Source organism: Lynx canadensis, chromosome C1, assembly GCF_007474595.2.
Source record: "Lynx canadensis isolate LIC74 chromosome C1, mLynCan4.pri.v2, whole genome shotgun sequence".
In the NCBI taxonomy this organism is placed as follows: domain Eukaryota; kingdom Metazoa; phylum Chordata; class Mammalia; order Carnivora; family Felidae; genus Lynx; species Lynx canadensis.
Genome location: NC_044310.1, coordinates 3,728,755 through 3,745,729, shown reverse-complemented (window position 1 = coordinate 3,745,729; position 16,975 = coordinate 3,728,755). Strand labels below are relative to the sequence as shown.

General features: G+C 55.3%; 1 protein-coding gene across 1 annotated transcript in view; it reads left to right on the top strand.

Annotated features, from left to right (window-relative positions):
- Positions 1–16,975, top strand: part of NPHP4 (nephrocystin 4) — a 109,753-nt gene that overhangs the window by 11,296 nt on the left and 81,482 nt on the right. The window contains 3 exon segments of the mRNA XM_032594185.1: positions 4,667–4,819; positions 12,641–12,813; positions 13,928–13,992. Coding sequence (XP_032450076.1) covers positions 4,667–4,819; positions 12,641–12,813; positions 13,928–13,992 — 391 coding nt within the window.

Sequence of the window (16,975 nt, the reverse complement as noted above, 5' to 3'; positions counted from 1 at the left end):
CAATAATGTAAACAATTGATTAATACGTATTTTGTATGCTATATGTGTTATGTACTGTGTTCTTACAATAAAGTCAGCTAGTGGAGAGAAAATGCTATTAAGAAAATCACAAGGAGGGGCGCCTGGGTGGCGCAGTCGGTTAAGCGTCCGACTTCAGCCAGGTCACGATCTCGCGGTCCATGAGTTCGAGCCCCGCGTCAGGCTCTAGGCTGATGGCTCGGAGCCTGGAGCCTGTTTCCGATTCTGTGTCTCCCTCTCTCTCTGCCCCTCCCCCGTTCATGCTCTGTCTCTCTCTGTCCCAAAAATAAAAAACGTAGAAAAAAAAAAAAAAAAAAAGAAAATCACAAGGAAGAGAAAACACATCTACAGTCCTATAATGTGTTTATAAAACAAAAAAACGTATAGGTGGACCTGTACGGTTCAAATCTGTGTTGTTCAAGGGTCGGCCGTACGTACAAGAAATCAGTGAAAAGACAGCATTTGAAAGAAGACTGGGGTGCCTGGGTGGCTAAGCATGCAACTTGATCTCAGCTCAGGTCTTGATCTTGGGGCTGTGAGTTCAAGCCCTGTGTTGGGCTCTATGCTGGACGTGAAGCCTCCTTAAACATAAAAAAAAAAATAATAATAGTAAATAAAAGAAGACCAAGTAGGAAACAAACGTAAAAAGCATAGTCTTACAAAGTTTATACGATTTGAGTTATTTTGGGAATTGACAGCTTTAGATGACAGCAAACTTCCCTGTGAAAGGTGTTGGCTAAAAATATTAACGTGTTTTTGAACTCAGGATACTTTCTTAATAATTTTAGTATGTCTTTCTTGCTGTCCCACTTACCTTTTCCATTGAGTTTAACTTTACCATGAACGTTGATTGTTCTTCTTTGCTTTGGCTATTCCAATTCAGTTTGATGTTTCTTGGGCACCACTGTATATTTGCAGCTGCGTGGGGGGACACAGATGACCATCCCACATTCTGTCTTCACACACCAACAGAGACTGTTTAGAAACCTACCTGATTAGAAATGGGTACGGAGTCACATAGAGGTGGAAGGGTGGTTAGGGTCTGGGTTCTGGGAAGAGGGCTAGGTCAACAGGAAAGGTTTGGGAATTAGCAGGTTGTGGCTGGTGCTTACATCTCTGAGAACGGGAGGAAGAGGAGGGAGGGAGGAGGAGGGGGGGAGAGAAAGGGGAGGGGGGAGGAGGATGGGGAGGAAGAAGAGGAGGGGGAAGGATTAGGAAGAGGGAGGGGGGAGGGAGGAGGAGGGGAAGGGGCAGGAGGGGAGGGGGAGGAGTGGCAGGGAGGAAGGAGAACAGGGAATGGGGAGGAGGGAGGAGGGGAAAGGAGGAGGAGGGAGGGGGTGGGGGGGAGGAGCGAGAGGAGGAGGGAAGGGGAGAAGACGAATGGGGAAGAGAAGGAGGGTTAAGAGGCTGCTGGTGGCACCCTGGGCAGCATCAGCAGTGAGGGGAAGCTTAGGATCAGGCCCCTGGGGACAAGTGCACTGAGTATGGGGCAAGGTCTCGTTCTAGGCCCTAAGGATGGGGCAGGGAAGAGTATCCGGGAGGATACTCTGGGCCCTTATCCTCCCAGAGCTCACGCTTGGTTGGGGGCAGCAGAGAACTGGATGAACCCCGGGGAAAGGGAAAGCAAGGTCAGAGGACTGGCAGGGGTCTAGATGGTGGAGGTCAGGGAAGGCACGGGAATGAGGTTGCTGAGAAGAGGTAGCTGGGGGGAATAGGAGGAGGGAAGGGGATGTGGCTAGAGAGACAGGGGCCATGCTGAGAGAGGTGTGTGGAGGCCTGGGGAGTGGGGAGGTCCCCCCAACTCCGTGATTGAAACCAGGCTTGGCTGCCTCCTCCCTACCTGTTTGCTGTCTTCCTGCTTCCTCGCTCCCAGCTTCCAGGGACAGAAAACACTGCCATCATCCTTTGCTAGGGACTAGGGACGTGGGACTCACGAGCGCTAGACCCAGGAGAAGCCTGGGCGCCGTGAGGCAGCTGGCCACCCCATCCTTACCTGTTCTGTGGTTCTGTCCTTCACATCCGCATCCAGCCCATCCTCGCTGAGCTCCTGGTGCTGGCTGGAGGGAGATGAAATTGACAAAATAATTGTGAGCTATTTAAGGTGCCCAGTGGGGGGTTTGATACACTGTACATTGTGAGGACCCCCACTGAGTTAAATGACACATCCGGCCCCTCCCTCTTCCCTCACGGTTGCTGCAGTTACACAGGGGGACCTTGTTTTTTTTATTTATTTATTTATTTATTTATTTATTTATTATTAAATGTTTGTTTATTTTTGAGAGAGAGAGATAGAGAGCTTGAGCAGGGTAGGGGCAGAGAGAGAGGGAGACACAGAATCCGAAGCAGGCCCCAGGCTCCCAGCTGTCAGCACAGAGCCCTACACGAGTCTCGAACTCATGAACCGCAAGTTCATGACCTGAGCTGAAGTCGATGCTTAACTGACTGAGCTCCCCAGGCGCCTCAGGGAATATTCTTATACACATATTTTTATGGGTTTGTCTAAGGGTGTCCAGAGGACAAATTCTAGCTGAGTTGCTAGAGCAAAGGGTGCATCTGATCAGATTTTCAGTATTGCCAGATGCCCTCCGTGGAGATGGTAACATTTTATATGCCCATGAAAATTGTACAAGAATACCTATTTCCCCCATCCTGTGGCAGAAGTTGTCAAAGTTTTTGATTGTTGCTAACCTGAGAGGTTAGAGGTGGTATATCATTATTTAAAAAAAAAAAAATTTTTTTTAACATTTATTTATTATTGAGAGACAGAGCATGAGTGGGGGAGGGGCAGAGAGAGAGGGAGACACAGAATCCGAAGCAGGCTCCGGGCTCCGAGCTGTCAGCACGGAGCCTGATGTGGGACTCGAACTCACAAACCATGAGATCATGACCTGAGCTGAAGTCAGACACTTAACTGACTCAGCCACCCAGGCGCCCCATGGGGGGGGCCTAGTTTTAAAACCCATGTCACGAGAGGTGCCTGGGTGGCTCAGTCGGTTGAGCATCTACCTCTTGATTTTGGTTCAGGTCATGTGGGATCGAGCCCCATGTTGGGCTCTGTGCTGACAGTGTGGAGCCTGCTTGGGATCTCTCTGTCCGTCCCCCATTCTTGCTTTTGCATGCTCGCGTGCTCTCTCTCTCAAGTAAACTTAAAAAAAAACAAACAAACCTATGTGGGGTGAGGGCAACACTGAGAAGACAGTTTATTACTGTTCCTAAGAGGCGGGGTATGCCAGGCCACATAGGGCCATGCGGGGTGGCCCCAGGGTGTCATGGGGTCTGTCAGGAGGCGGAGCAGCTGGGGAGACCATAGCCAAGAGTCTTCACCTTGGCTTTCATGGGAGGGAAGGCACAAGGCAGGGTGAGCACTCGACCAGGTGTAGGATTGGCGGGTGTGAATCATTTCAGCGGCCTCCTGGAGGCTAGGAGCCAGATAGGGGACCAGGTGGGAGTCTGGACTCCGGATTGGCCGGTTTGCATATCAGAGACGTTCTGGAAGGCAAGTCATTTACTCTGTGTAGGAGTTAGCTGGTCCTGGTGGGGGGGGTGGGGGGGGTGGGGGGTGGGGTGGGGCGGTCAGCCTCGCACCAAGAACACAGTGTCAGAAAAACTAGTTAACACAGTTGAGTATGGTTGGTGCAGGCTCTCCAGGGTCGCTGAGAACCCCGGCTCTCCTCTGCCCCAGGGCCTTTGGTTTGCTGCTCCTTCTGCCTGGTGTCTCCCCTCCCCTTAGTTCCCAGCTCAAACATCATCTTTCCTGACCTCCCCTGGCCATCCTGTTAAAATGCACACCCACCATCTCCCCCACTCTTACTGTTCTTTACATGAGCCCTGTTCCCTGTTGTCTCACTAGTGCCTGGAACAGTGCCTGGCACAGAGTAGATGCGTAGAGTAGATGCTTAATGAATGTTTGATGAATGAATGAGTGAATGAATGAGTGAATGAAAACCATTTCTTGGTTCCAGGGCAGACGATAAGAGCACAAAGGAGAGCCTCACTGTAGGTTGTGTGGCTCTGGGAAGATGGCTTGTGTTTATAGTCCCTGGGTGTTTTCGTCTGTGTTGGCAGCCATGACTTCTCAGTCCTCAAAGATCTGCTTTTCCTTTGCTAATACCACCCCAGAATAATTCTGACAAGTTGAGGATTTAGAGTTTGTGATCATATCAAGAAGGACTCATTTGTTTGCAAATAATGACAACCCCATTCAAAACAGCTTAAGTTAGAGAAAGCTCACACAACAGACAAATCCATAGTTAGGACAAACTTCAGGTGTGGCTTGATCTAGGGTCTCAAGTGCCATAACCTGGGCTTGTTCTCTCTCGGGCCCGTGTGGTGTCAGGTGCCTGTGTCTCTTCAGCCGTGGCCTCTTGTGTCTCATTGGCACTGGGTGAGTCTTTTGCCCGTGTTGTCTGTACCTTGGGACTTTAGTGCTTGGATTGGCCAGGGGAGGGCCAAGCCCTTTGACGCATAACCCCCCCCCCCCAACACCCCAAGAGCACTAGCCACGGGAGAGGCAGTTCCCCCAGAGGATATTGACCCCTAAAACCGGTGGATTCTGAGTGCCCCAGTTCTCCCAGGCTGGCCGGTCAGCACGTGTGGCATGGCTCGTGACGTCGGGAAGCCTTCAGGGCCGGCACCTTCTGTCTCGCAGGGAGTGCTGGAGGTGCTCTCGGAGGTGGGCTGCTGTCTGCGCGTGTCCCTCTTTGATGTCACCTACCGACACTTTTTCGGGAGGACGTGGAAGACCGCCGTGAGGCCCGTGGAGCAGCTCTCCAGGCAGCCGTCCAGGATCGTCTTCGATGAGGTGGGCCTTGGAGGTGGGCGGGGCTGCTCTGGGGCCAAGCACACGCCCTGTGCATCTCAGACCCGAGGCACGCCAAGCTGGTCTTAGCCCTGGGGCACTCCATTTCCAGACCCAACCTGTGCGGGAGCCACGTGTCCCGGGCAGACGAGAGCGTGTGGCTCTGGTCCAAGCAGTGGGGTGGGGGACACTCGCGGGTCTTGTCACCTTCAAGGAACCCTGGAGTTCGTGGAGCGAAGTTAGGAGATTATCGGTCTCACTGACTCCCCCGTTTTCTCTCACCCTCCTTGTCCCCCTTCTTCTTTCAGTTTGGTTTCCTTCTTTGTCTTCAAGACGGGTGTTTGAGACTTAGCAGGAGGGAAGGCGACTTACCCAGGTGGCAGGGGGCAGAGCCTGGACTGGGACCCACGCCTTCTGTGTCCACACTGGGTGCTTGCGTTGGCACTGCTGATAACGTGATTGGCCCCTGCCCCGCGGGCCGGTGGTTTCTGGCTTTGTCCGGCTGCCCCCAATACATGCATGTATTCGGGCCTTGGGCTGGGTGCCGGGGGTGAGGGCGGACGGCACGGTCACGGCGCTCACCGCGCAGAAGGGGGGTGACGTGCAGAAGCAGGTAACAGAGTCATTGTAAGTTGTGGTGAGCTTCCAAAGGAGGCCAGTACGCTGCTGTCCCAGGGGGACGGGGAGACCTCTGCGGGGAGGGGAAGAAGGAGGGGCTCCCCTGAGTGAACGTTGAAGCCGACGCTGCAAGCAGAGCAGGGTCACACACGCACCAGCTTCCTGACGCGGCCCGTCTGCTTGATTGGGCTCCTGTGGGGACGTCACAGGTGTGGAGAGGGCCGGTGCCCTGTTGACTTGATCCTTCTCGGGTGTCGAGCGGGGCTCAGGGGAGCCTGGTGCTGTAGCCGTAGTGCAGTGAATGGTGAAGCTGGCAGTGACCACAGCCGTCCTTGGAGGTGTCACCGCATGTGACCACAGCCCGAGTGCCCCTTTGCTGCTGGGGACTGTCCCGGCTCAGTCCTGAAGCTGCGGGGGGCCGGCTGAGCACGCTGCTCCCTGCATTTGGCTGCCACCCAGGGTTCGGGCTGTGGTCGGGGCGCGGATCCATCCGCTGGAGCCCTGCCTTCCCAGGGTAGGAGGGCGCTCATGCCCCCAGAGGTCAGGAAGGTTAAATGAGGTCTTGGGAAAGCATGTGTCCTGGGGACGAAAGATGTGTCTGATATTCAGGTTGTCACACAGCCTATGCAAATGCTACTGAAGAGTCTGGCTGGCTGCATCGTATGTGAGCCACGTGTGGGTCTGTGGACAACTCCTCACGGGGCTGTGTCAGCATGGGCGATGAATGGCCTTCTCGCCCCTGACACGGCTGGAAGAGGTTCGCCAGGAGCAGCGTGGCCCTGGGGTCGTGGATCACCTGGCCGGGCTCAGCCTCCGCTGCCTTCGGGGGTGGCCTTCGAGGGCCAGGCTGCTCGGATTTCTCTTTGTCCTGTGTCCGGTCAGGCCCACGGAAGCCTGGTTTGTGACATGACCACAGCGAATGATGGAGGTGTGGACGTGAATGAGGAATGGTGGACGTGGGAGTTCACCGTGGGCTGGGCCGTGGGCCGGGCCTTGGCTCACAGCACGTTATGTGATTCCGTCCCCTCAGCCCTCCTCCAGAGGACGGTGTTATATGTCCCTCCTTACAGAGTCATCAGCAGGTCAGGAGGCCGGGAGTGCCCGCTCCCAGGCCCCTCGTGTCACTGGGTGGAGGTGAGCCCTGAAATCAGCGCCTGAGTGCTTTGCAGTCGTGGGTTGGGAACGAGTCCCTCTCCCACGTCCTCCCCTTGGCACCCCTGTCCCTGACCAGTGCCGAGTGGTGGGACTTCCCTGTAATGGCGGGGTCACGTCCCCCAGGCCACGCTCTGCCCAGAGTGGCTCGGCAATGGTGGCCTACGGAACTGGCCACACCATAGAAAACAGCCTCCGGAACTGCCCTGCTCCTGCTGGACCTGTCCAGGCTCAGCACTGCTTCCCCCAGAGGCCTCTGCTGCCACACCGGCCGCGGGATGCGTCAGATGTCACCCGGTCCTGGGCTCTCCACGTCTGCTCAGCCTCCCTCGCTGTTTGTCTCCTGCTGAGTCGGCCATGCGGCGGGGGACGGTGCGTTAGTGAGGACACAGTGTTTAAAGTTTCTGGAAAATTCTGCACCCTCCAGTCTTGCAGTTGCTGAAGTGGAGCGTGCAGCAGGGCCAGTGGGTGAGCAGAGGGTTTTTGGGGGGCGGTGATGCCAGAGGAGTTGCTCGGGAAGTGGCTGCTGTCCAGCTGCTATGCCCAAGGCGAGCAGCAGAGGCCAGTGGCGCCCCAGGAACCGGCCGGCCTGCTGTGCCCTTGAGCACAGTCCTCCCAGCCCAGCACTTCCTGTCTGATTCTGATGATCAGAATACGGGAAAATCAGCTCCTTTCGAGTTAGTTAAGGAAAGAATACCCCGTGCGGAGTGTGTGTGTGTGCGTGTGTGCGTGTGCGCGTATATGTGTTTCCATGCACGCGAGCCGTGGAAATGTGGAGCACTCCCGTGGTGGCACCCACAGACAGGAGGCTCTGCACCTTCTGCCTACGCACCTCTGGAAATAAGTACAACTTGCCCTTTTTAGAGGGGATTCGGAATTTGGCAAAGATCTTTTTCTGGTTTTATTAATTGCTTGTGTTTTCTGGTTTTACCGGTCGGCAGTGGCGTGGGGAGATCTGATTGGAGGTGGGCAGGCCGCCAGTAGCAGGCCCCCATCCTTGGAATCACCATGGCCGTCTAGTCTAAATGTGGATTAATGAGCGAAGCCCGTGTGCTCAGGGTTTTTACTGAGTTGTCAGTGTCCTATGGGTCCCGACTTTATTGCTTGGCAAATAACGTCTTGGAGAAAGACATTGAAGAAAGAAGTCTTGCCTTGAACCTGAGCTGGTATTTCTGTGAGTGATGAATTCCTCAGGCTCAGCCTCCCCACTCCGGCTTGCCTGCCCCCCCCGCCGCTGAGGCTCAGCCTCCTGACCTCAGGCTCAGCCACCCGGGCGCTGCCTGGTGGAGCCTCTTAGCTCAGAGACCAGAGTTCTGTGCTGTCCTTTGAGACCCTCCTGGTGCAGAGGAATCGCCTTTCACTTCCGCTGAGATGGTTAATAATTTGTTCCACCTCTCAAAAAGTATCTTCTGAAAAATAATCTGGGAAGCCAAAGTACCGTGCGGTTTCTGCATTTTCCTTCTGAGACGTATGTCATTCTCCTTTAAACTCTCCCCCTAACAAAGCACATGCAGGCTTTCAGTGACAGCGTCCTGTTTCCTTCTCCTCGTGTATTTTTTAAGTTATTTATTTCGAGAGAGAGAGCGAGCTGGAGAGCTGCAGGGAGAGTGAGAGGGAGAGAATCCCAAGCAGGTGCCACACTGTCAGCACAGAGCCTGATGCGGGGCTCGATCCCGTGAACCATGAGATCATGACCTGAGCCGAGATCAAGGGTCGGACGCTTAACTGACCGAGCCACCCAGGTGTCTCTCCTCCTCCTTGTGTTTTATGGGAGTGACCAGACAGGACCGCCACCACACAGACCGGGCTGGCTGCCTCCAGGGCTCCCCTCAGCCCCTGGTGTTGCTACAGGGGTAGGTACACCAGCGGCCTGAGCTCGAGGTTCAGCTAGTGGGGTAGTCTCTGCTACCATGCCAGTGCCACGAGAATCCACTCTCACATGGTCCTAATTCGTCAGGCGGTGACAGCCATGTGATTTCCTCTTTAAAAGTGGACACTCTAGGGGTGCCTGAAGTGTTCAACTTCAGCTCAGGCCATGATCTCCCGGTCTGTGAGTTCGAGCCCTGCGTCGGGCTCTGTGCTGACAGCTCGGAGCCTGGAGCTGCTTCGGATCCTATGTCTCCCTCTCTCTCTGCCCCTCCCCTGCTCGTGCTCTGTCTCTCTCTGTCTTTCAAAAATGAATAAATGTTAAAAAAAATTAAAAAGTGGACACTCTGGCCCTGGGCGTGGGGGTGGTATAAGGCGGACGCAGGCTCTCACTTAGTCCTGGGGGGCTTTGGGCCAGGCACCTAGACTCTTGGCTCCGAATTCCCTCGTGTGTGCCTGAGAGAGAACGGTGTGCATCTCGTAAGGCTGCGGGGGTACCAAATACGTTCTCGAGCACGCACGCGATGAGCAGTGGGCACTCCTCCATACACACTTGGTGCCAGGCCCTGTCCAGGAGCCGCACAGACCACGATGGAGAAGACCGTGTGTCCCCACGCCGGCCGGGGTTGATGCTTACGTTATCCCTCTGGAGCAGGGCCTCTCAGCCTGGGCGGGCTGACCCCTGGGGCTGGCCCTGTTGTGTGTTGTGTGCTGTGGGTGATGGCGGGCTCTGCCCTGGGTGCACAGAAGCCTCTGACTTTGGAGCTGGAGACTTTGCGTTTCCCAGAGGAGAGTTTTGTGTCACAGAGTCCCCGGGTTTGGGGCACTCGGGCTCATGGTGGGAAGTGCACAGGAAACCATCTGAGCCTCAAGTGGGAGGCCGCAGGAAGTGTTGGTAAGCCATCTGCCTTCCTGAAGATCCTCTGTTAAAGGCTTGTTGGAAAAGAATTGCTCAAAGACACTTGTGATCTCTGCTCCTCTCTTCCCTGGCCTTGCCGCCCAGCCTTCCGCTTGCGACTGAAGCGAGCAGGTCGAGTGGCAGTGCAGTTGGGGACACGTGGCCGCGGCCTCTCCATCACGGCGCGTCATCAGACGCCCCATTTCAGTTCTGTCATGTGGGTGAGAAATGAGGACCTGGCCCCTGGGCAAAATGGTGTCCATGTTTTGGAAGATGAAGGCATTAAGACAGGAGCATTTCCATGATTTATTAACCTGTTTACCCCATCAGGGAGGAATCCTGTCAAGTGTAGATGAGTGGGGATGTGACTGGAGTGAACGAGAGCCCCCCTCTTCAGTCCCGAGAGTTCTTCTCTTGCAGGTAATTTGATGGGCTTGACTCAAACTTTTAATCACACGGTTTTAGTTGACGCACAGGATTTTCCTCTCGCAGCCTGCCGCGTGGTGTTAATTAGACATCCTTACACTGAAGGGCTTATTTGCAGTTTTGGCTCAGCTGAGTGCTGGCGGGAGTGCTGGCGGAGTCCAATCGCGTGCCGCAAGGTGGGAATGGCACCTCGGTACCGGGTGAGCCGGGCTGGCCCCACTTTGCCCTCCTGGGGAAGGTCCCCGCAAGGCGACCAGAGGATTAAAGCTTGTTAGAAAACAAAAATCAGGGGCCGTGGGGGCTCAGTTGGTTAAGCGTCCGACTCTGGATTTCTGCTCGGGTCACCGTCTCGTGGATTGTGAGTCTGAGCTCTGTGTTGGCTCTGTGCTGATGGTGTGGAGGCTGCTTGGGATTCTCTCTCCCTCTCTCTGCCCCTCCCCTGCTTGAGTGTTCTCTCTCTCTCTCAAAGTAAATAACTAAGCTAAAAAAAAAAAACACCAACAAACCCCAAAACCAAAAATCAGTTGTGTAAATTTGACAATCTAATTTGCTGTATTCACGACTCATGAACGGGGCGGCATCCCATCCGGCAAATAGAAAGGAGCTCCGGGGAGCTGGACAGAGTGCGGGGCTTTCGTAGACAGAACAGGGTGGGAAAAAGTCGTGTCTGCAGAGAGAACATTGTTCTCGGGCGAGGTCCCCTTCCTGTGGGGGGAAGGCAGGGGTCAACCAGGCGGTCTGTGTCACCAGCACCGACCAGGGAGTCCCAGGTTGCCGGGTTAAAGGTTACGTGCCCGCGAGGCAGAGACCGCACTGGGTCAGGCGTGGCCTTGGTTGCTGACCGGGGCTCGGCACAGGTGACCCTGGGGCCTGCTGTGTTCTTTCTGAGAAGCTCTACGGCTGCCTTGTGCTCTCACCCCTGGGAGCCTTTTTACTTCCACAGGCTTCCGGTGGGTTCTGCACTGGGTTTGTGTTTTATACCTGCCGAGGCTGGCCTTACCTTTGAGCTCTGAACTTGGGGGTGGGGTCATGTCTTCAGGTTCCTTAGAGATTCTTCAGCACAGTGCTCTCCCCACGCTGAAGGCTCTGTAAATGACGTTTGGAAAAGAGCACGCGCCCTTCACGGTCAGTAGTGACAGGGCAACACCCTTCAGGCCTCGGGTCACGGTCGGCATGCTGTGCTCCCGGCGGCCGACGCTCCTGGTTGAAGGTGGGGTCTTTGGGGACAGACAGCAACGGGGCTCTGCCGTCGTCGTTTCTGGTCTCAGATCATCGTCTTCGGGGGCAGATGGCAGGGAAGGGCCGCGGCCCTCAATTCGAACTCGGACCTGCTGAACAGCTGGTGCTACTGCTCTAGGCAGAGCAGCGTCAGGGTGACCTCCGAGCGGGGGACCTTCGTGGCTTTGCATCGGAGCATCTGTTTCACTGCCGAAAGGAGAAGCGGGCGGTGTTGCTAACACGGACGTACCCAGGTATTGATAGGACAGGTGAGATGGTGACAAACCGACGCTGCGGCCGGCCGTTCAAAAACAGTTCTTGAGTCTCGGAAACAGAAACATAATTCTCTCTTGGTCCCACCACCTGTCAGCCGTGAGTGGCCATTATTTCATCATTTTGCCATAAAAGATAATAGAATAACGATTTATATCTCACGGCTGATGTTTTAATGTGTCTCTCTGTTATTCTGGGCTGACAGTCTGTGATTACAGGAAACGTTTTCTCGGTGACACCCTGGTAATGACTCGTTAATGGGGGATTAGTCCACGGTTAAATCACATTGAAGCTGCCCAGCGTGGCCTTGCCTTACCGCTCCCTGGCTGGGGTGGGGGGGTCTATGTGTGCAAGGGGGTGACCTCTCACCCGTCACTCTCCCCCAGTGCGGACGCAGTTCCGGGGACGCTCCCAGTGCAGAGCCACAGCTCAGCACCTCTGTCTAGGTTTGACCTGCGAAGCCCGGCCGCGATCCTGTCCGCATCCTCGGTGCCGACGACGTTTATTAGCTTTAAACAGAGGTGACTGCGCTGGGCTCACGAAATAAAAGAACCACAGAGCCCACAGAGCGGAGGCGCGTTCTCTTCTGTGCCAACGGAGAGCGCCACCGTGCACAGGCGGAGAGGCAGGTGGCTCTGACTCCTCTCTGTTGTCTTTCCCTTAAGGCCACCACCAGGACGACCCCCAGGATGGGCGGGGCGGGGCGGGGCGGGGCGGGGCGGGACAGGGCCCAGCTGGGGCTCCGTTTGCATAGGATGGAGCGGAAAGGTGACAGGTGGGAAACCTTTTAGGAGCCACCTGAATACCGTCTACTTGGCTTAGGTCCAAAAACAGTCTTGTAAGAAAATGCTGTCGAGGTGATTTTTGTCGTAAAAAGATGTTAGTTGGGCTCTGAACTGGGGATGATTACATAGCGTCTCAAGAAATCTAAGGATCCTGCTTAGTTGAAACAGTTGGTTTGGTGGAACTTCTTAACGGCTGCACAGAAAACAGGGACTAGGGCCGACGTTGGCAAGCTGGGCTGAAGTTTCAGGCGGTGAGTGTTCTGTGGGACGGGTCGGCAGGCGTGTGTGTTTGCGATGACTGGTTCCCACGAGGTGACGGGGGCGTGAAGTCGCTCCTGCCTTCCTTTAGGTGCAGGGCCTGCGGCACGTTCCGTGGCTGGGAGTGGCTGGGAGTGGCTGGGAGTGGCTGGGAGCTCCTGGAACAGAACAGCTTCATGAATGAAAAGCCGTGATACCAGCTTCCGACTCCGACGGAGCTCTTCTGCTCCAGCGCCCTAGAAGGAGGTGTGTCCCAGGAGGAGACACGTTTGCGGCATTTTAGGACCTGCAGGACAGTCCATCACCTACGTTCTGGTTTCTGTTTTGCAGTCCTTGTATTTTCACACGTCCTTAAACCACCCTAACATCGTGGCTGTGGTCGAAGCGGTCACCGAGGGCAGGAGGCCGGATGGCTCCCTCCAGGCTTTGTCATGTGGGTTCGGAATTCTTCGCATCTTCGGCAACAAGCTGGAGTCTCCTACCTCAGCTTCCCAGGACAAGCGGTATCTGCCTCGTTTTCTTTATCCTTGGGATTTTCCAGCCTCGTTTTGGGGAGAGTTAACCGCTCATCATCCCCCACACAGAAAGCTTTCCCTTTGTCCACTTGTGTTGTGGTCTGTTCCCAATGGTGTGTACCCTGGGAGGTCTTTGCTTTGGAGTAGCTGCGTTTGCCATTTCTGAGTAAGCCAGAGAGTTGTCCTTTAGATGGGGGTGAGGCCGGCTCTGGCCCTGGGCGTGGGGGTGGTATAAGGCGGACGCAGGCTCTCACTTAGTCCTGGGGGGCTTTGGGCCAGGCACCTAGACTCTTGGCTCCGAATTCCCTCGTGTGTGCCTGAGAGAGAACGGTGTGCATCTCGTAAGGCTGCGGGAGTACTAAATATGTTCTCGAGCACGCACCCGGTGAGCAGTGGGCACTCCTCCATGCACACTTGGTGCCAGGCCCTGTCCAGGAGCCGCACAGACCACGATGGAGAAGACCGTGTGTCCCCACGCCGGCCGGGGTTGACGCTTACGTTGTCCCTCTGGAGCAGAGCTTCTCAGCCTTGGCGGACTGACGCCTGGGGCTGGATAAGTCTTTGCCGGGGGGCATCCTGTGTGCTGCAGGATCTCTGAGAACATCCCTGGCCTTACCCACTAGATGCCAGAAACCTCCCAGCCTCCTCCCCCCACTTGTGACCATTGGAAATAGCTGTGGACGCTACCAAGTATCAGGCAGTCTCACCCCTGGTTGAGAACCAGTGGTCTGGATACACAACCATGGCACTTCCTCAGATGTTGTCTTTGCTGGGACATTTCAGAGCGTTATAAATTTCCCTGGTGTAGTTTTCTAGCACCTGGGTGCGTGGGGGTGGGCTCTCCGTGTGCTGGAAGTGTGTGGCCAGGGGCACGGGGGGGTGTGGGGGGCGCCAGGGGCGTGGGTGGCACAGGGGGGCTGCTGCTTCGCTTGGCCATCTCTCTTCTCTGCGGAAGGTACGATTGTCTGGTGTGTAGAAAGCTCTAGTAGGTGTGGGGCGGTTGGTGAGTTGCGTGCTTTCCTTCCGAGACGTGTGGCTGACGTCTGGTGACTGGAAGCAAGACGCGGAGAGTTGACATGCACCCCCTGGACGTGTCTTGCAGGTTGAAGCTGTACCACGGCACCCCCCGAGCCCTCCTGCACCCGCTTCTCCACGACCCCGTAGAACGTAAGCGACAAGGCGTGGCCCGGCCTGGCCCGTGGTGTTGCCGCGGAAGGTCCTGCCGTCCTCAGCAGCACTGGTTCACCCTGTAACTCTGAGTGCTCTCTGCCCTCAGTCCATCTTGGGATCTTTCTCTGTGGAAACCTATCAGCTTAGCGGATTTATTTAGTGAATTAGGGCAAAACTTCTCACGGGCCTGGAGTTTGGACACAACTGAAGGAACTCTAACGTGCCAGCCTGAGAGGAGGGCATTGCTTCCTGCGGACGTCCCTGGGACAGCGGCCCCGGAGCCTCCTGGCCACCGGGGCGGCAGCCTTGCCCACCAGACGGGGTAGTTGCTGTCGGTCACCGGCTGCGCGGGCACCAGAGACCTTTCGCCGTGAGGCCCGCTGGTTCCGCTCGGCACGGCATGGCCTTCCAGCTGTGCCTGACCGCAGAGGAGCGTCCCGCGGGGCTTCCCGCCGTCCCCCACGAGGCCCAGCAGCCGTGTGGAGGATGGACAGATGGATGGGGGCGCCTGGCAGAATATCTCCGAGGCCCAGGGTGGGGGTGTGGAGGGGTCAGGTGGTCGGAGGTGGATCCGTTTGGGAGGATGGCTTTTCTTGTCTTAGACTTGTTGTTGCCGGATTCTGTGACAGGAACTTTGAGCCTGCCCCGTGGCCTGAGTTGAAAATCGAACCAATCCCACGCCTTCCACTGCCCACTGAATTTGGCGAAAATTTCATTACAGAGGAGCAATCAGTCCAAAACTTTATTTTTTAAAGTATTCAAAAAATTTTTTAAATGTTTATTTATTTTTGAGACAGAGAGAGACAGAGCGTGGGTGGGGAGGGGGCAGAGGGAGAGGGAGACACAGAATCTGAAGCAGGCTACAGGCTGTGAGCTGTCAGCCCAGAGCCCGACACGGGGCTGGAACTCACGGAATGGGAGATCGTGACCTGAACCGAAGTTGGATGCTTAACCCACTGAGCCACCCAGGCGACCGAAGATATTTTTTTAAAAGTTTACTTATTTTAGAGAGAGGGTGAGAGAGAGAGAGCTCATGTACATCCATGTGTGTGAGCGAGCAGGGGAGGGGCAGAGAGAGAGAATCCCAAGCAGCCTCTGTGGTGTCAGTGCAGAGCCTGACTCGGGGCTCTAACTCGCGAGGAACCCTGAGATCGTGATGTGAGCTGAAATCAAGAGTTGGATGCCTAACCGGCTGAGCCACTCAGGTGCCCCTGAAACTTAATTTTATTGATAGAAATTGACTTTTAGGTTATTTCTTAATTGAGTCTAATCATTACTTTGCTGGCATTTTGTGTCCTGGAGCACCCTTAGGATCAGGACTTTTTTTTTTTTTTTTTTTTTTTTAAACGTTTTTTATTTATTTTTGGGACAGAGAGAGACAGAGCATGAACGGGGGAGGGGCAGAGAGAGAGGGAGACACAGAATCGGAAACAGGCTCCAGGCTCCGAGCCGTCAGCCCAGAGCCCGACGCGGGGCTCGAACTCCCGGACCGCGAGATCGTGACCTGGCTGAAGTCGGACGCTTAACCGACTGCGCCACCCAGGCGCCCCTTTTTTTTTTTTTTTTAATTTAATTTTAAATAGGCTCCATGCCCAACGGTGGGGCTCGAATCATGATCCTGAGATCAAGAGTCACATGCTCCATCGACTGAGCCAGCCGGGTGTCCCAGGATCAGGACCTTTAGACGGATGTGCACAGCCAGCGGCTTGTCCTGGGGCAGCAGTGGAAGGTTGTGTGCTGGGAGCTGAGAGCATGAGGGTCACCTTCTCGTGGGCGTTTCCCGAAATGTACCGATTTCTTGCTCGAATGGGCAACACATTCACATGATTGAGAATTAAAACAGCATAAAAAAGTTTAAAAACGTCCAGTGAGGCCTTCCCCCGCTGCTCTGCTCCCTCCCTTGCACCCCTAGGTGTCTCTAGGACCCTCGTGTGGGACAGAGGCAAGAGCACATTTCCGGGCTCTCATTTTTGCCTCCTCTTTTCCCCTTGACAGTTTGCCTTAGTGAAGTCTTCCTGTTGGTGCCTGGAGCGCCCCCCATTCTTCCTACGGCCGCGTGCTGTCGTTGAGGTCGCGATCCGTGCTTTACTGCGTGGTCCTGCGAGCCAACCTTGGGGGACCCAGGGAACAGAGTTTGGGAACGTTACTGGTGTGGACAGCTGCCGTTTTGCACGCGTGCCCGCGCAGCTGGGGGTTGAACTCCCGGAAGCCGGGGTGCTGGGTCTGAGGACTAGTTTGTAACATTTCTCCTGATTTCCCTCCATGGAGGCCCGGCCAGCGTCTTTCCAACCAGCCATACGGAGAGTGCCTTTCAGGGCATTTAAATCTTAAAGTAGGCAGCAGACCCTGTGTCTGTGGTGGTTAGGTATTAAATATATAGTTTTCGTTCATTTCGTTTTCTAACGAATGCAGTAGGTCATATTTAGCTCATTTCTTATGAAATCGTGTAGCACATTGTAGTAGGTGCTTAGGCTCCTGTCAGACTTGAAGAAATCAAGTCCCAGCAAGACTTTTTTGGGGGGCTGTGTAGAGGGGCTGTCTCTGGTCCGTCTCAACTCCAGGGCCCTGTGGTTCTGGGCGCCGCCCTTCCTTGAACCTGAGTTTCTGTTGATGCTGTTCCCTCCATCTTCCCGAGCTCTGCGTCCGAACCCTTTTTAGCCGTCGCGTTCTCCAGGATGCTCTCCCTCTTCGCTTTCCCTGGTCCGCTGTCTGCTGTCCACACCTACCTGGGGTTCAGTCCCGTTCTCCCTTGTGCTGCAGGTATCGCGGTGTTTGTGTCTTGGTCTGTCCTTCAGGTCCCAGTCCTGCTGCTCCGTGGGCTCGATGATGCGGGTGCTGAGCGGGGAGGGAGGCAGGCTGGGGCCCAGGGTGCCTTCTGGACCCCTGGTGATAATGGGGACCGGGCGGTTTCTGGACTTCGTGACTCGGTGGGGAGGGGTGAGCAGGAGGGATTTTGTGGTGTTGCGTTAAAAACGAGTAT